This window comes from Pelmatolapia mariae, linkage group LG2 (genome assembly GCF_036321145.2).
Source record: "Pelmatolapia mariae isolate MD_Pm_ZW linkage group LG2, Pm_UMD_F_2, whole genome shotgun sequence".
Lineage (NCBI taxonomy): Eukaryota > Metazoa > Chordata > Actinopteri > Cichliformes > Cichlidae > Pelmatolapia > Pelmatolapia mariae.
In genome coordinates, this window is record NC_086228.1 from 9,583,505 (window position 1) to 9,600,901 (window position 17,397).

At 43.3% G+C, this 17,397-nt stretch overlaps 1 protein-coding gene across 4 annotated transcripts in view; it reads right to left on the minus strand.

Moving 5' to 3' along the window:
- The window catches only part of glra1 (glycine receptor, alpha 1), a 137,796-nt gene that overhangs the window by 70,869 nt on the left and 49,530 nt on the right, over positions 1-17,397 (minus strand). For all 4 annotated transcript variants that reach the window (XM_063492712.2, XM_063492731.2, XM_063492739.2 and 1 more), the window contains one exon: positions 8,721-8,788. In XM_063492712.2, coding sequence (XP_063348782.1) covers positions 8,721-8,788 — 68 coding nt within the window. The remainder of the gene's footprint in view (positions 1-8,720; positions 8,789-17,397) is intronic.

Genomic DNA, 17,397 nt, shown 5'->3' on the forward strand with positions numbered 1-17,397 from the left:
CTCCCCCCTTCTCACACTGTAAATTCTCTGCATGTGCAGTGCAATTGATCCAGGTAGAAGATATGAACCGCTGCTCCCGCAGAGCTTTGTTGTATAACCCCCCCACCACCCATTCTCCATTCCCTGTTTCACAATCAGAGATGGAGTCTCTGTATTGAGTGTGGGGTGGCATTTAGCTTGCCCCTCCATCTCCCTAATTGTCAATTATTCTCAGAATATGGAGCCTGGCCACTCTGGCCAGGCTGGAGCCATCATTAAGTGGCGTGGCGTAGCAGAAAAGCATCGCAGGGACGAGGTACGGCGTGCCAGCAGCCCCGGCGGGTGGCATTTAAAGGAGCAATGAGCCACAGTGCCGTACATGTGTGTATGTGTGTGAAATGCAGTCACATGGCAATCAGCCCCAGTGAGCCCCAGTGAGCCCCATTCGCCGTTTATCACTGTTTATTACACTGAATATCTCACATGAAACAAATGAGCCTGACCTTTCAAACGAGTCGCCTTTTCTTCTGCTTGAGAATATGATGAATATCCTGAAATGAAGCCGAGATGAGGAGCGTCTGTTGATGCAGAGAGCCAACGAGGAAATACAGAGGAGCAGAGCAAGTGTATGCCAGGACCATCAGTCACTGACGGGCCTACGGTTTGATATCAGCTTGGAAAGGGCAAAAGCTGGGCAGACAGGAACCTGATGAAGTTTCTCAAAACAAAGATAACTAGAAGGGCACTCAGAGATCACAGGACTCCACTAGAACCAGTGCCCCATTGTGCAGTTCTACACCACAATCAAATGGGTAAAAACACCCAAACCTGGCAGACGTAATCAACATTCAGTCATCATGCACATGTCAGGTCAGTCGGCTTCTCTGCAGTCAAAAGAAGTTTACTGTATCCATCTGCAGTAATGTATATCCAGTAGTATGGCGTTCTATGAGCAGAGTAGAAGTCAACACATTAATGAAATGTTGGAGTAAAGGGGGGTTGCAAAGCTGCTTGACGATTTGCAGCAACTGTAGCTGCAGTAGGTCGGAAAATGCTACATGGTCAAATTCAATGGAAACAAATGCCCTCTCAATGTTTTGGTTTACCACTGTGAATTAGTCTTACACTGTTTATTTATATTCATTTGCCTTTGTTGCTAACTTTATTATGTATGTGTTGAGTGAAGTGCAGCTCAGTGTCATCTCAGTGAATCCACAGTCTTTGTAGCATTGGCCACACTCCTCTCCCTCCTATGTCCCGCCACTGGTGGTCCTGATTTCCCCTCAGTTCTGTGTCCCGCTAACACACTCAAACGGTGTTAATATTGTATGCTACATGAGGTTATTGAACTGTGCTAACACTCACCCTTTTTTAAAAAAATAAACTCGAAATAAAAAAGTCTCGAACTCAGGGTTATTGTACTGATCGTCTGTGTTCAACTGTTTATGAGCTTTGTGAATCTGCACGCAGTCTGTACCCAGGGGGTGATATACCCTCTATTTACAGACTTCTGAAGATCCACAAAGAAGGAGTCCCACTCAGACCCATTAGCAGCATAAACTCAGCCACCTACAACATTTCCAAGCCCCTCGCCACCATCCTTGTGCCCCCTGCGGGGAACACACCCCATCACATTAAAAACTCCTCTGACTTCACCAACAATTTCCAGAAACTTACTCTGGATCCAGGTGAAACCATAGTGTCCATTGATGTGGTCTCTCTCTTCACTGGCATACCTACAACTTAGGCAGTGTAGACTGCAGAACCAGCTTCACTCCGATCAGACCTGCACACTGTTAAACCTCGGCCTCACCACCACATATTTTAAACACAACGAGGGTTTCTACAGACAAAAATGTGGATGTGCTATGGGCTCCCGGTGTCACCTATTATAGCCAACCTTTACATGGAGGAAGTGGAAAGAAAGGCTCTGGGCTCGTTTAAAGAGACACCACCTAGCAACTGGTACAGATACGTGGATGACACCTGGGTCAAAATCCAAACCCAAGAAGTAGAAGCCTTCACTGCTCACATCAACTCAGTGGATAGAAACATAAAGTTCACCAGGGAAGACACAAAGGATAACAGTTTGCTGTTTCTGGACTGTGCTGTGTGCATGGAGGAGGATGGAAACCTCAACACTAAAGTTTACCTGAAGCCCACACACATAGACCAATTTCTCCTCTTTGACTCCCACCACCCTGTGGAACACAAACTTGGAGTAATCAGGACCCTACAACACCAGGCAGAAAATGTTCCCTCTAAGCCTGAAGGGAAAAAGAGGGAACACACACTTGTAAAGGAAGCTCTTAAAACATGTGGTTATCATCAAATCAGCAAAGGCACACAGGGAAAAGGTCAGAAACCAACTATGGAGAAACAGAGGCACAAACAGAACAACACTGTCATCCCTGTCATCAGAGAAACTGAGGGTGGGGCTTACAACACCAACTGTCTGCCACCTGTCTGCCACAGTCTGAGAACCTCCCCAGGCACCCACTCACATCTTGATCTCAGTAAGTCACATGATGGGGTGAGGTAAGGTCTCACAATGGTTTTACCTGAAACCTCTGCTGATAATGACCCACACCTTTTTCACACCTTGGCTCATGTGATGGTGCAGATGATCAATAGTGGGTCAACGACCCTCTTAAGGGACACTCCCACTAGGGTTAAATACCTGAGCTTAAAACGCTTCTCGGATGAAACGTCTTCAAGAAACTTAAAGAAGTCCAGACACTTTTATTTCCAAGCTCCTTAGACGGTTATGGTTATGGTTATGTCACTGTCCAGTCATGTTTGTGCTCCTGATGTTTGTATTTGCTCTCATTTTGTTTGTTTGTTTGCTGTTGAATGTTTATAAACATCTCTAACCTGCAGCCAGTTTGTGTGAGTAAATCTAAAACATGTACTCACTGGATCTACGTGATCACATTGAATAATGCACATGTCCATTTCCTTTTAACAAATATGAGACATAAACAAACTCGTACCAGTCTGTTTGTCCAACTTCTCTCAGAAGCACTGGTAACAACATGCGGTTCAGGTTCAACACATGGACGTAAGGTCACAGCACCGAGTTTCCAATGGTAGGGTACGTTTATGATCATTTATCAGACTGAATACTATTACTAATATTACTCTAACCCTAACTCTTTGAGCCTACTCCTCACAGTCTACGAAGGATTAAACCATGCTTATATACATTTGCAAAAAAAACCAAAACATTAAAAGTGACCAAAAATGAAAATGCATGTCTTAGTTTGCAGTATATAGTAAAGGTTAAACCTGATTTATTGTGTGTAAATGAGCTTCAGAGTCCTAACAGAATCCAATCTGTGATTTTAATTCTGAAAGTGAGCAGAGCGAGCAGCTTTTCCTTTCAATTCATGAACTGAAAATATTATTTTTTCCAAAATGGATAAATGAGGTTTACTTGCATTTTTGACTATGAGCTTTCTCAGCCTGAGAGACACGGACACCCTGCAGTTAATGTTCTATCTGCAAAGATATTTTATTTTGAAATGCCCTGAAAGCATTTAATTGTTTCACTGGAAAAAGTGGTCACATTGCACATTCATTTGGTCTATAAAACCTCATCATTATGGGTCAGAGGCTCCTCGTGGCTGCAGATGGACAAACATTAAAATGCAGAAATCAGCAAGCGGACATCAAATCTGTCTTGGACCGAAATGAGGGGAAAGTAATTTGAATGCACAAACGATTCATTTCAGGGAATAGTTCAGTGTTAGGAGAGCAGATGACTCATTTATTAAAAACGTTGATACTGAGGCAGCTTCATATTAAACCCTTCCATCTGAGAACGAGACATGAGGCCGTCGGACTGTTAAGTGCTACCCTGACATTACCATCTACCGTCGATGTGCTGTTATGAAACCATCAGCAGAGGAACTGCTGTACTTACACAATACCGCGCTCATTTCAGCATGTATTAAACTCAGGCAGTAAACCACGCATGAAAGGATGCAATACTCTTCCTCCTCTTCTTCCTCCAGCAACAACAACAACAACAACTACAGCAGCAGCGACATTCTACTTCCATGCCTGTCATAACATCCTGCCGTCTCCTTGGACGGCGCTCAGGAGGAGGTAAGAGGTCACGGAGGCTCGCACATTATGGTGGCACATCTGCGCGTGGAGAGGGAAACATGCTGTCTTCAGCATGCGGCCTGGGAAAAAGCCAAAGCTGCGCCTGCAGCTCTGTGAGATGTCGGAACAGTTTACGAGAAATCCAGGAAGCAAGCCTCTGCTCGGATCTCGAAAGAGGCGAGGAGAGCGCCGACGCGTTAGACCTGGACCGTTCGAGCTTGGCATGTCCAATTTAACCTTCTAATTAAATCACCCACCTGAGACCTGTTTGATGATGAGAAACTTTTGCCTTGAGATGGTTACAGTTTCCCATGAATGTGAAGTCGCAAATCAAAAACTGGAAAATGATGATTTTGTAGACATGTGAGAAAGAAAAGTGGGAGGCACAGAGCTGCAGCACATCAGTGGAAGACAGTGGTTATATATCTGAAATGAATCTGGTTTTCTGTCCCGGGGTAACATTTAGATCAGCGCTGTATGAAATATGAACACAAAATGAATCTTTTGATGCATTTTCACTGACAAAACTTCACAAAGTTCATTCCTTTATTCTGACTCCACAGACAAAAACACGGCAGATTACTTTATTGTAAGATTTCTTCCTTCGATGACTCACAAACACACGTAGCGCACATTTATGCACACGAGTCCAAATTAATGAGATAAAACTCATTAGTGCACATGAGGATAACATTTTAGATAACCTGACATATATATGAAAGAAAAGCTTGAAGCTCACTCTCATACTATGATCACATGTTTTATATTTTCTGTCATATGCTTTGGTATTAGAAACGTGTACTCTGGGTATTAACAGGATGAGTTCACTGTGCAGGAATATCGCGATTAAAATATAAACCCAGCTGTTTGTCATGCTGCATGGATTCACATCTACTTCTTTTGCTTTCACACTTGTGATTATTAAACTTTGTCCCAGACCTGAGCTGAATTAAATTACACCTGACTTGAAATCCCAGGACCAGGCTAGGCTCTTTCTTTACAATTAAAAGTTGTTTCATCCCCTTCGAAATTATATCAAAATGTATGAACTGTGTTAAGAAGAAAAGAAACAGCAGCTCAACACTTTTTAATGTAATACATGTCTGAGTTATGATTTTGGAATATTCCAATAATCAGTAATCAGATGTTTAAGGTTTCAGTGTGTGTGTTTTACACGCTGTAAGTGCACGTGTGCTACAAAGGAAGTGTGAAAGAATGAAGAGAGATTGTGTGTGTGTGTGTGTGTGTGTGCGTGTGCACGTGTGTATGTGTGCATGTGAGAGAGAGAGTGAGTGGGAAGAGCGCTGAAACAGGAATAAAGCTGTGTACCGGTGGGACTTTAGCGAGCACTGCGCCATTCTACTCACTCCATCTATCAGCGACCCGCCCCAGCAACTCGGTGGATACATGCACGTGTGCACTTATGTCTTTGTGAGGACATTTTAGAGGTTTAGACATTTTTTGGTTTTGGTTTTGTGATGGTTCTGGGTAAGGAACACAAAATATACTTCTCACAAACATAGCTAGACATGTGTGTGTGTGTGTGTGTGTGTGTGTGTGTGTGTGTGTGTGTGTGTGTGTGTGTGTGTGTTGAGCATGGAGTGTAGTTACACACTGCAGCGAACAGCGTCCTTGCTGCTGCTCGCTCTGTGTTTCGCCTCCTGAGGTTTAAAATGGATTTTCTGCTTTGATAAAAGCTGATAAATCCAATTATATCAGTACTTTGCTTTTGCCTATAATCCACCATTTGAGAGATTAGAGCACCAGCTCTGACTGTGGTCTGCAGTGCGTGGACTGACTCTATGGTCTGTTATATTTGGCTTCTATATCATCATCAAAACACTCATTCAGGTCTCTGTTTCACATTGGATCTTCAACATGTTTTCATTTTCTCACAGAACTTTATCCGAGCACTGGAAACCACCACAAATTGGTCTCATTGGTGTATAGATGGTGTGTCCAGAGCGTGAAGCATTTCCATGTGTGGTCTACATCTATGACATAGCTCTGACTTTATATGTAAATATTAATTGTGCTTTTTAGCCCCTGTTATGTCAGGGCAAGTGAGAGTGGATAAGAAAGGTGGGAGAGAGAGGAGGAGGGTGGATTCAAGCTCAGGCCTGTGCAGTAGGTCACCTGTTTAACCCAGTGAGCTTTACTGAAGCAGGTGGAGTGCGGGACATCAGCTGAACAGGTATTAAAAGTTTCTCTGTGTTCTTCTGCTCATCATTTTAATGAATAATACTGCCACAAAGTGTTCTTTTCCTCAGTTTTTCCATTGATTTTGCTTCTGTGAGAGAGAAAATCTGGATTTTTTTTCTGCATGTTGAGGATCTGTAGAAGCCACCAGATTCAGTGTGTGTGTGCGTGTGTGTGTGTGTGTACTGTGGGATGTTCATGCTGGGATACTCTGGTTTACTTTGTACAAGTATGTTTGTTTCAAGTCTACCTTTGCTGCTTGGCTCTGCCTCAGTCTTTCTTTCCTCCTTCCTCCTTCCTTTCTACCATTTCTCTGCTCTTCTCTCCTTCCTCCATCCTTTCTTCTTCCAAACACATTATTCTTTTATCATTTCTATTCTCCCATGTGTTTCCCTCTTTTTTCCTGGTCTTATGTTTATTTTTAAAGGAATAATGTAATATGAGGCAAAGCACTGGGCACCGTCACATTACACCTACAGGAGCCCCTCAGCCACGAAGCTCCTGGCGCACAGTTTCTGTGCTGATGTTAATGCCAGAGGAGGTTTGGAGCTCTGCAGCGTCTTTGCATTACTAGCCTCAGCTGCGAGCCCGCTCTGAGCTGCTGTGGTTACTAAATGCTTCCACATACAGAAGATTGTGGAATATCTAACAGGACACATATTTTCTGAACTGACTGGCTGTAACTGTGGCGTCCTGTCTTGTCTTGTGCTCAGTGAACTCCTCTCACTGTGTCACAGATGTTGGTAGAGGCAGACTGCATGGCCAGGCACTTGATTTGAATTCACAGATGAAGTCGTGTAGCCCAGTACTTTTGTCCATATGGTGTATGCTCATTGGTAACGATCCGTGTGTGGCTTTGTGAGAACCACTCTGCACACTCTGGTGTGGTTTGCTGTGAAGTAGCAACCACAAGAGCAGATCTGAGGCCTCCAAATCTGAGATCAAGGAAAATCCTGGGTTACTTCCTGTGGTTTGGGAGTGAGGTGATGTCATGAATGGTCAACGGATGCATCTCACTGGGATTCCTTGGTGCTGTCTCTTTGAGTTTTGCTGACACTGCGGCCTCACTTTGTATTAAAGCTAAACCCCAGAAACAATACAGTTTTTGTCTTTCACAACTTTCCCGACTCTCTCTATTACCCGGGCTCTTTCACTCGGATGAGATAAATGTCATATATTTTTCAAAATGGGCTACGCAATTTCCCCTAGCAGCAGGACACTGTGTTTCTGTTTGGAACAGTAGTTAAACAGTGGGAAACGGCACGCTGTTGAACACTACTGTCAGTATTTCCTGCAGCAGCAGGAACGTGTACAGCGTGTCAGACTGAGTCAACTTAATGGGCTCGCTGGCACACAGGTAAACTGAAAGACTTTGGATCTGACTCGCAGGAAAAATGCACTTTTGTTTTGGTGTTTTTACAACGTTTTTTTTGCTAACAGGATGGCAGAACATAAAACCTTCCTTTGACCTTCAACTTTCATGGCCTTGAAAACCAGTTTTTCAAACAGTACTACCTGCCAGAGACAGGGAGCTGTGGGCTGTTTCACAGGAGTGTTTGTAGTGTTTGTGTGTTTGTTAAATTCTAAAGCTGCTCGGGCAAAAGCAAACAGGGAGGAAAATAAGGACATTTCTGGGGTGCATGGTCACGCTGATCAAAACAGCCTTTTACTACTAGATGCAAAATTCCTCAAAGTAAAAAAACACAACACCACATTACACGTGTGCACGCTGAACGATGTTTAATCTGCGATTGTGCCCGACGCCCAGCAGAAGGTTCACACAGCTGACAAGTTCAGAGCTCTCATTGGATGAAGAAGTGATTCATGTATGTTTTGAAGGTTAGCGGCACGAGCGTGCCTCGTTTTTACAAACACTTACAGAGGCAGCGGATGCTGAAATAGCCTCTGTTGTCACACACATGTGAAGACACACAAAGGTTGGTTGGTGTCATATCGGCTCTGAGCCTTGTTGCTCTGTGAAGGTTGCTGGTTCAGTTATATTAGCACTAATGGGTTTTCTGTGTAATGATTGAGCGTAAATTTCCACTCCACTGCGTACAAGCAGGCACGCGGCTGCTACGTTGTTATGCAAATGGTCGCGGCAGTGATGCGCTCTAACAAATGAAGTGTTGCAAATGGGAGACGGGGTCAATGAGGCAGAGAAATTTCGAAACCCTCACAGGGCAGAAGGCTTTTAATTTTTAAAGGGAAATAAAAGTGAAACTTTTGGATGTGCTGAATATCGGTGAAGCTTTCGTTTAAATTAATTGAATTTTTCAGGGCGGAGTTACCCGAGCTGAAACACAGCTGCGACGAGACGAGACAGTTTCCATTAGTTGCTCGACCGTCCGAATCCACACAGACAAAAGTGACAAATAAATGATGTGAAAGTCTTTACACCGAGGTGTGATATGGAGAATAAATCAGCTCACCATTGTTGTTTCAGCGATGGACCCGAAGCTGTTGATGAAAATGTTGCAGGTTACGTTGACAGGCGGACCTGCAGAGAGGGAGCAGAGAGACACGAGAAGTTAGAGTTCATAATATTTATGCAGACAGAAGACGTGGAGACGTGTTCGTCGTCACAGAACGTGGAAACCTGCTTGTGAGAGTTGACTGCAGAGCTCAACATGGATTCAACACTGCAAGCAGCTTGAATTTGAGTCGGTATAGAAGCTGTAAAGAGTGAATGTGTGCATTGTGGGTAATAATTTCTGATGAGCCTTTAGATGTCGTTCCACTTCTAAAAGAGCTTTCATTGATTTGACTACTTTCACCGAGGACATGTTGAATTTCTGAGGAAATTAATTAAACTTAGGCATGAAAACTGATCTTTCACACAAATCGAGCTTAAAATTACAACCACCTGGTTAATACTGTGTTACTCCCTCCGGTTCGTCAAGGCATGGAGTCCACTAGACCCCTGAAGGCGTGCTGTGACATCTGCGTCACGATGTTAGCAGCAGATTAGACTTGGATTAGACTTGTTTGTCCAGCACATCCCACAGATGCTTGATGGGACTGAGATCCGGGGAATCTGGAGGTCAAGTCAACACCTCAAAGGTGTTCCAGGTGTTCTCGAGGTAAGCAACGCAACATGTTCTGACTGAGAGATTTCTGAAAAATTAAAACCGACACCTCTGCTGTCACTTCAGACATGAATGAAGACAGAAAACTAAACAGAAGTGACGTTTGTAGGGTTACTGAAGTTGGGCTAGCTGGTATATAATGACGTGCTAAGTGGTCGCTAGCGACACAGCTATAGTTAGCATAACATAAACACAGTGAAGCTGGAGGATGAATGCAAACTTTTTTCCACTTGATAAAAGTTAACGTGAGGGTTCAACGTGATTAGGGACAAATGCAATCGCATGGCAGGATGCTGTAAACGGACCAAACTTCAGTCCGGAGAACAACTGAGATAATCCATCCACAATACAAGGTTAGTCATTAATATACTGCTGCATGGGCTGGGCTGTAGTTACATTGTAAGGTTTTAAAACTGAGCTTTAAAATGAATAGTGGTAATAAAAACCGAACGAGGCTGACAGTGATCACTGACTTTTTTTATGGGGCTTGTTGAAATTAAACAGCACAAGATACAAAGCATTAAAACATGTTAAAAACACAACAACCTTAAAAACACAGAGTAGTTTGGACCTGGAAGCAGTGTTCATATGTCATCACTTAATAACCGGATTGCTAGCAGACAGGGGTCAGCATGGATACCCTGACTGATCTGCAGCTCCATGCACAACAAACTGTGACGCTCTGTGTATCCTGACTCCTTTCTATCAGAACCAGCATGAACATTTCCTGCAGAGTGAACTACAGCAACCAGTCTGTTGGATCGGACCACACAGACCAGCCTTCGTTTCCCACGTGCATCATCAGTGAGCCCTGAGCCAAATACTCACGCTCACACATATTTCCAGCTTCCAACATCAACTCTGATGACCACCTGATATCTCCCGCCCACTAACAGGTGCCATGATGGAGAGGTAATCAGTGTTACTCAGAATGCTGGGCCTGGTTGGTGTCTGCAGCCTCCTGCTTTACATTCTCCTCGCTGCTGATAATTGCTGCACTTTGTCGGGGTTGATTTACAGCGTAAGATTCTTCTTGTGTTCTGAATCGATGTAAACTGAGTGGATGTGTTTGCGTGTATCAGTCTGCGTGTTGCCGGATATTAAAGCAGCAGAGAAGATTAAAGCTGAAGCGAGTTGATGGCAGACTGCAGGAAGTAAACAAAGTGAAAGAAACCTTCTGCTGCGGGAAAGTTGGCTTCAAACACTGGCTGAATAAACAACTCGCTTTTCCAGACTTAAACGTTATGACGGCGTCCTACTGCCTGACAACAGCAGGAAGTTTGTCCCAGAGCCGCTGAGACGAGGAAATGCGCAAACATCTCATTACAACTCGAGAAAACTACAAACGAGAAAACCAATTACACATCCCCCCGAGCCTTAAAAAGCCCTTTGGTCAAACTCGAGTGGTGTCAATAAACCCACAGTGTCCTTTCAAAGGGAATCATAACGACCAAGACAGTCTGCCCTCTCTCCTCTCAGAGACGAGACGCCACGTTCAAGGTTGATGAGTTAGTCGAGGTGAGAGTCAGCAGCCTCGTGCACGGCTCCACGATTCTTTGTCTCACTGGATTCTACAAACACAAATGCAGTAAGAAGCACAGACACCGACCCAACAGTTCAGCTCTCCTCTGTTCCAATCACATTGAATCAACCCCAGCTTCCTCTATAGCACAGGTGTCGAACTCCAGGCCTCGAGGGCAGGTGTCCTGCAGGTTTTAGATGTGTCCTTAATCCAACACAGCTGATTTAAATGGCTAAATGACTTCCTCAACATGTCTTGAGGTTCTCCAGAGGCCTGGTAATGAACTAATCATTTGATTCAGGTGTGTTGACCCAGTGTGTTATCTAAAACCTGCAGGCCCTCGAGGCCTGGAATTCGACACCCCTGCTCTAAAGCCTCAGTGCTGTCTGCCGATCTCACAGCATTGCTGAAACACATTGACCTGCTGAGCTGTGTGCGGATTCACGCCCATTTCAAGACTGAGATGACAGACTTCATAGATTGGGAGTGTTAGCTTAGCATACATGTGGCCTCACTGCTCACATGTGAACCAGAAGAGCGAACCCATCTGCCAGAGACTCGGCCCAGCCAACGGTAGTAACCCTGTGGCTGTGAGGCGGCGTTCTTGTGCCACTGCTTCTGTACTAAGAAATCTTACACATCATACTAATGATGGAGCTTCAGAGTTCGTGTTTTTTCTCTTTTCTCTTTCCTTTCACTCATTATAATCTGGCTGAACTCTGAAAACCAAGTCAAGCTGCATCAATGAATGTAGAATAAAAAGTCAGTTTTCAAATATGAAACTAACGTTTAATATGCTAAAGGTTGACACTATAATAAATCCTTGTTGTAACCTCAGTCAGTCAGTCAGATTATTGCATGAGCGATGAAAGAGCAGGTGGCGTGATAACGGCTGGTGCAAGGAATAAAACTAAATACTGAAACACAGATTCAACAAAACACCACTGAAATAACTAAATAAGACATTTATTAAAAACATTATATGTGAGGATTAATAAGACCAAAGGTTTTGTGAATTAGTGTCCAGTTTCAGCTTGAACCTGCAGGTCTGTGATTCTTCAGGCCGCCTCTAATAATTTGGCCTCATTGAAACAGTTTTGGGGAACCTTCTCTGTTAAACGGCTGATTGGACTAAAGTCTTCACTTACACATCTCCACTGCAGACACCTGGTTTAAAAAAAATCACTCCTTTGAGCGTTCTCCCCTCTGACCTTCCTTATAAACATTTTTAGCACATCACGCTCTCTGGTGTACTACACCAATAAAAATCCTCCCAGTAGAACCAATCACAGAGGCCTCGTCAGCTCTGATATCATGCTTTATCACAGTATCATCTCAGTCTGCATGTTTCCATTCATCAGGCTCAAAGAACTTCACAGCTCCAGTAGGAGCAGGATGATCCTCAAATGAAGCATTTTCCTTGTATTGGATTTAAGTCTGCAGACACAGTATCATCAGTTCTTTGTCTGTGAGATAATTACACTAATAACTGCCTACATATTTCAAATACATTTTTGTAAACAGATTACTGTAATCCGATTATTTTTAATCCATTTCCCATTAGAGATCTTAGAAAAAAATGTATTTGATTTTTAATGAGTCAAATGGCTGAATCACACATGTTGATGTAAGTTAAGGTCTCACACACACACACACACACACACACACACACACACACACACACACACACACACACACACACACACGGTCTGCCTTTAATGTCCCTGGTTAAACTTGATGTCTAATTCTACTTGCTGGCGGCTAGCTGGAAATGAAGGAAGGGGTCTGGATTATTTTGAAGGCCAATTACACTCTCTGTCACAGTGTGAGGAGTGCCGGAGGCCGCTGGGGAGGAATATCACATACACACACACAGCTGCGGTTAAGTCACCGGGTTGACGACGTATGGTTAAAAGGTAAAAGATCATCAGAGCCTGGCACAGGCGATGGATGGTCATGTGACATGTACAGCATCATATTTACGCAAACGACAGATTAGTGACGCGGCCGTGTGAGGAAACGAGGGCGAAGCAGAAAGAGCGACTGAGAAACGGAGATATTAAATTAACCTAGTTGGTTTCCACTGTGGCAAAAGAAAGTGGCTGCACGCGAAATGAGTTTGTTCCACTGTAGCTAAAGAGAAATCACCGCATTCTGCGGGTGGAGGAGGAGAGGAAGACATTTAACCTGCCAGCGTTTGGGGTTCATTTACTTCAGATGTGATAGATAAGGGATGCTCGAAGTAGACCCGTGGGAACTGTGGAAGATTAATGCTGGTTACAGTCACGTCTAACACTCACCGACTCTGCTGTGTTTCTGTTTGTTCAGCATCTGTCATCTGTCTTCTGCACGGTACCCAGAGCTCTCCAACCATGTAAATATACAGCTTATGTGTTTGGCATGCTTCAGATTTACACCCTCGATGTTAAATACAAACTTTAAAATGCGAGAAGAAGAAGATCAAAGCCCTCGGCTTTCAGGCTTCTCTCATTTCCACAAGTTTAGAATATTGTTTTGCTGCAGTCTGTCCTCTGAAAGGGAGCGTTTCTATTTTTCTAATGTTAATATTTTCATGCTTTACTTCATCAAACCAAAGATACATTAACGTGCCTGAATGATCGAAATATGTTTTCCAGCCTGTATCTGTGCAGAGGAATATATTATAAAATATATGATGAAATGTCACACACACATATGATTCAGAGAAAGACACTGGGTAATATTTTATGTAATGTGTGTACACTTTAATATAAAACCTACTGAGTCTGTAATTAAATACACTGAATGAAAATGTCTGTAACAATGTCTGTGCATTTTGTCACGTGTAAGATTAATTCAAGCACTGATATAAATTATGCAGCACGTTCATTTTTTCTGTATCCATATTTTAATATTGTGCATTTTGTTAAAATCTGCATATTTTAAAAAGTGTAGCAAAACTTGTTTGTAAGACAAGTGGGCTCCTGGTAAACTATCATCCCTGCCCGACTGCACCCGTGTGATACGAGGTGAGCGCAGGCTCTGAGTGCATCGCAGGGTTTATCCATAAAGCGGCTGGTATTACATTATCACCGTGATTTCTCTCAGAATGGCTTTTCAGGCCTAACTCGAGTCCTCTGACACGTTTCCTCAGCATCCCGGCTTTGTTCACAATCCCTCCTTCAAAGTCCTCTTGCTCCGTGGTGGGAGGGTGGTGAGTGGAGGATATCGCAATTTGTCTTTTCTTCTTGACGTCCCTCACAGCACGTGACGCAAAAATCTGAGGAGAAGGAGAAGCTAATACCCACTGAAAACCTCCTCCTTCTCCTTCTTTTCCACCACAGCGGTTCATTTAATAACCATGCAGTGAAGGAGAGGAGAGGAGAGAGACGGTTTTCCATTATTGCTTCCCACTGAAGACAGAGACGAGAGGAAGAAGCAGCAGCTCGTTAAGTGTCACAGAGGACGGGCTGGCACTGAGTCACAGGATCCTGTAGCTTATATCGGCCTCAGCGTGCGAGCCAAGCGCTGAGAGCAGACGTGAGTGCGCTTCTACAGGCACGAGAACGGTTACATAACGCGCTCTCTGCATCGTGAATGAAAGGGAGATTTCTCAATTAAACCGTCTGCTTTCAGCTGCAGACAGAATCAGTTTCAGAATCTCATCACGTGCTGACATATTTCTGAGTGCAGACTCTTTTAATTAGTGCTCGTTAAAATGCATGTGAGCAATTTCAATTAACGGAACTATCTGTTCTCATGCAGATTTTATGTAAACACTGCCCAGAAACCTAAACCTGAACGACCTTTTGTAACTTTGGTTATACAGGATGTTAAAAAAATGGTCGTTGATGTTTCTAAGCGGTGTCGGCGGTGGTGTAAGGCTTCCATCCTCACACACATGCTGATGTTAATGGTCATGCTGGTGTTAATGGTCTGTCCAGCTGTGGCTGAAATACCGTCAAAGGAGAATATTAATGTTGAAAACAATGTGAGTCTCAGCTCTTTGGACGTCTGTGTTCAGTAAAGACAGCACCACACACACGTTTCTATTAGTTTTAAATTACTTTTTTTTTTTTTTTAGTTTCACACAATTGTTTCAGTTAGTTTGAAGTCTAATTTTTATTTTAGGTAATTAAAATGTTTTTCACATCTGGTTTTAGTTTTTACTACAATAACCTCGAATACCAGAATACACGAACGCCACTTATCAAGCACAAAACACACAATTACACACGTATGCTAAAATAAACACAACCACACTTCGCATATGCTACAGTGCACAGACATGAAGGTGCACTGAGCCGTGCATGAACACACAAACACACAACAACCATTAATATAGATTTAGCAGCACCTACATACACGACTGTTGCAGCTGATAAAGTTTGATCACATGGCTCTTCATCCCTGCTGGCTACAGAACATCACACAGAGCTCAGTGAAATGGAAGCAAATTTAAAATGTCAGATTAATGCAAGGAGATGTGGAACTTTTCTTTTAAACTAATAAAACTCTCTTAATAATAAATGTGTAACTAATTAGGCTACATTTCGTAAAAGTGCCTGAGGTTTGAACAAAATTAGAATTTTTTTATTTCTGTGAATGCTTTTACAATTATTCATGTCCACTGGTCCTCAGTAAAGTTAACACACACACGCACACACACACACACGCACGAACAGGCTAATCGAGGCTAGCGACTATGCTAGTCTGCTGAGGTGGAGCGGCTCGAATAATCCCGCTCTCTTTCAGCTGAACTCCATTTCCATGAAAAACAAGTGACAGCATTAATAAAGCAGGATGAAACACCCGGCCCAGCTCGGCCTCTCAGCACTTCTGCTAACTGCAGCTGCCGCAGCCATTTCCTGCAGAGATGCTGTAAACACAGCTCTCTCTGTGTGTGTGTGTGTGATTCCCCATCATGCCACACACACGAGCTTAAAGAGGACTCGTTAGGATTTTCCTGTCATTTTCATTGAGGTTCATAGGTTTTTGAACATGACCGCGGATTTTAAATCAAACTGTTAAAACACAGTTTGATAAAACACAGTCATTGTTTTATCAGATGCTCAAAAATGATTGGACAAATTTAATGTTTTAATAAATTCATCCAGTTATTTTATTTTTTAAAATAATTTAAATATGAGGATTATAATTGCTGTGTTTCCTTGATTGAGACGCTCTGCTGATCTGAGCCAAGTTATGGTAAACAGGCTGGTACTCATACAGTACTTTCTACTACAAGTCTCATTCATCCTCTATATCAAAGTACTTTTATGTGCATATTTATCTAAGGAATGATTCGGGGGAAATCAGAGTTGAGTATCTTACCCAATGGTGCTTCAACACATGGACTGAAGGGGGCGGGGACTGCTCCACCAAGCTTTGGATCGGTAGATGACCTGCTCGCCAACCCGAGCCCCAGCTGCCCCGGTCATGGTCAGATTTGGTTACGTGTGGTGTATGGGTCAGTGACAGTGACTTTAGGGAAGCTGATGTAAACTTGCTTCAGTGGTTTGGCTGACTATTGATGTTTATTGGGGTGTTTAAGAGGAATAAAGTTATCTGTGGTCAGTAAGGTAGAAAAAAAACTCCTGTGGCACACCAGCATACTCCACACCAACAAAATACGTTAAATACAAATGAAACACTGATAATCTCACAATACCTCAGTCTGCAACAACCACAACATGCTTCAGAGATCACCATGAATTCTTGCAGAAAAATGAATGAATGAACATGTGTACCTACATTTCAGTTTCATGTCAGTTTCCTCATTCAAAAGATGAGAAATACTCCACTTAGCTTGGTGCCAGACGTGAACCGTATTGGTTCTTTCAAGCGTCTTTCATTTCTTAGTGTTGTACTTGCCGGTCATCATCGTCTGCTCATTTTTCACTGTGAATCAGAACTGACAGGGGAAGAAGAGCTTGGTGGTGATCCAGGAAGTAGATGGGTCTAAATAGAGATAACATGAAGATGGCAGCCCGATAAACCTGCCGGGGAAGCGCGTGTAATTGCTTTTTTAATGATTAATAGTTCAGCACCATTCCCTCGGCAGACTGGAGCCAACTTAACATTTCACCCTCACTGTGATTTTTAAACTGATGCTAGAAACAAACACTTTGCTGCCAACTGACACTAGGAGCTGTGGATAGTGGAATGAGCTCGTGGGAGCATTTCTGCATCAGCACGTCCTGAGGGGAAGTTTAAAGATGGCCGAAAACACGACCGCTTGGCTGATTTTTCTCATCGCCACCCCAAGACAAGGCTTCCCACTTCCATCGTGGCAAAGGATCCGCTGCACAGCATGGTATGTCACATCCTCCATGTGCCATATGTGAAAGACTGCAGGACACAAGCAGTGAAGCTCCGGTCCAGTAACACACAGCCCAGCTCTGTTTACACATTACACATTCAAAGAATTATCGCCTTTGCTGATTTTCCATCTATTTCAAAAACTAAGAAGCACAAATCCAAATCAGGTTTCATTCTTCCACTGAAGTTCTGTCCTCT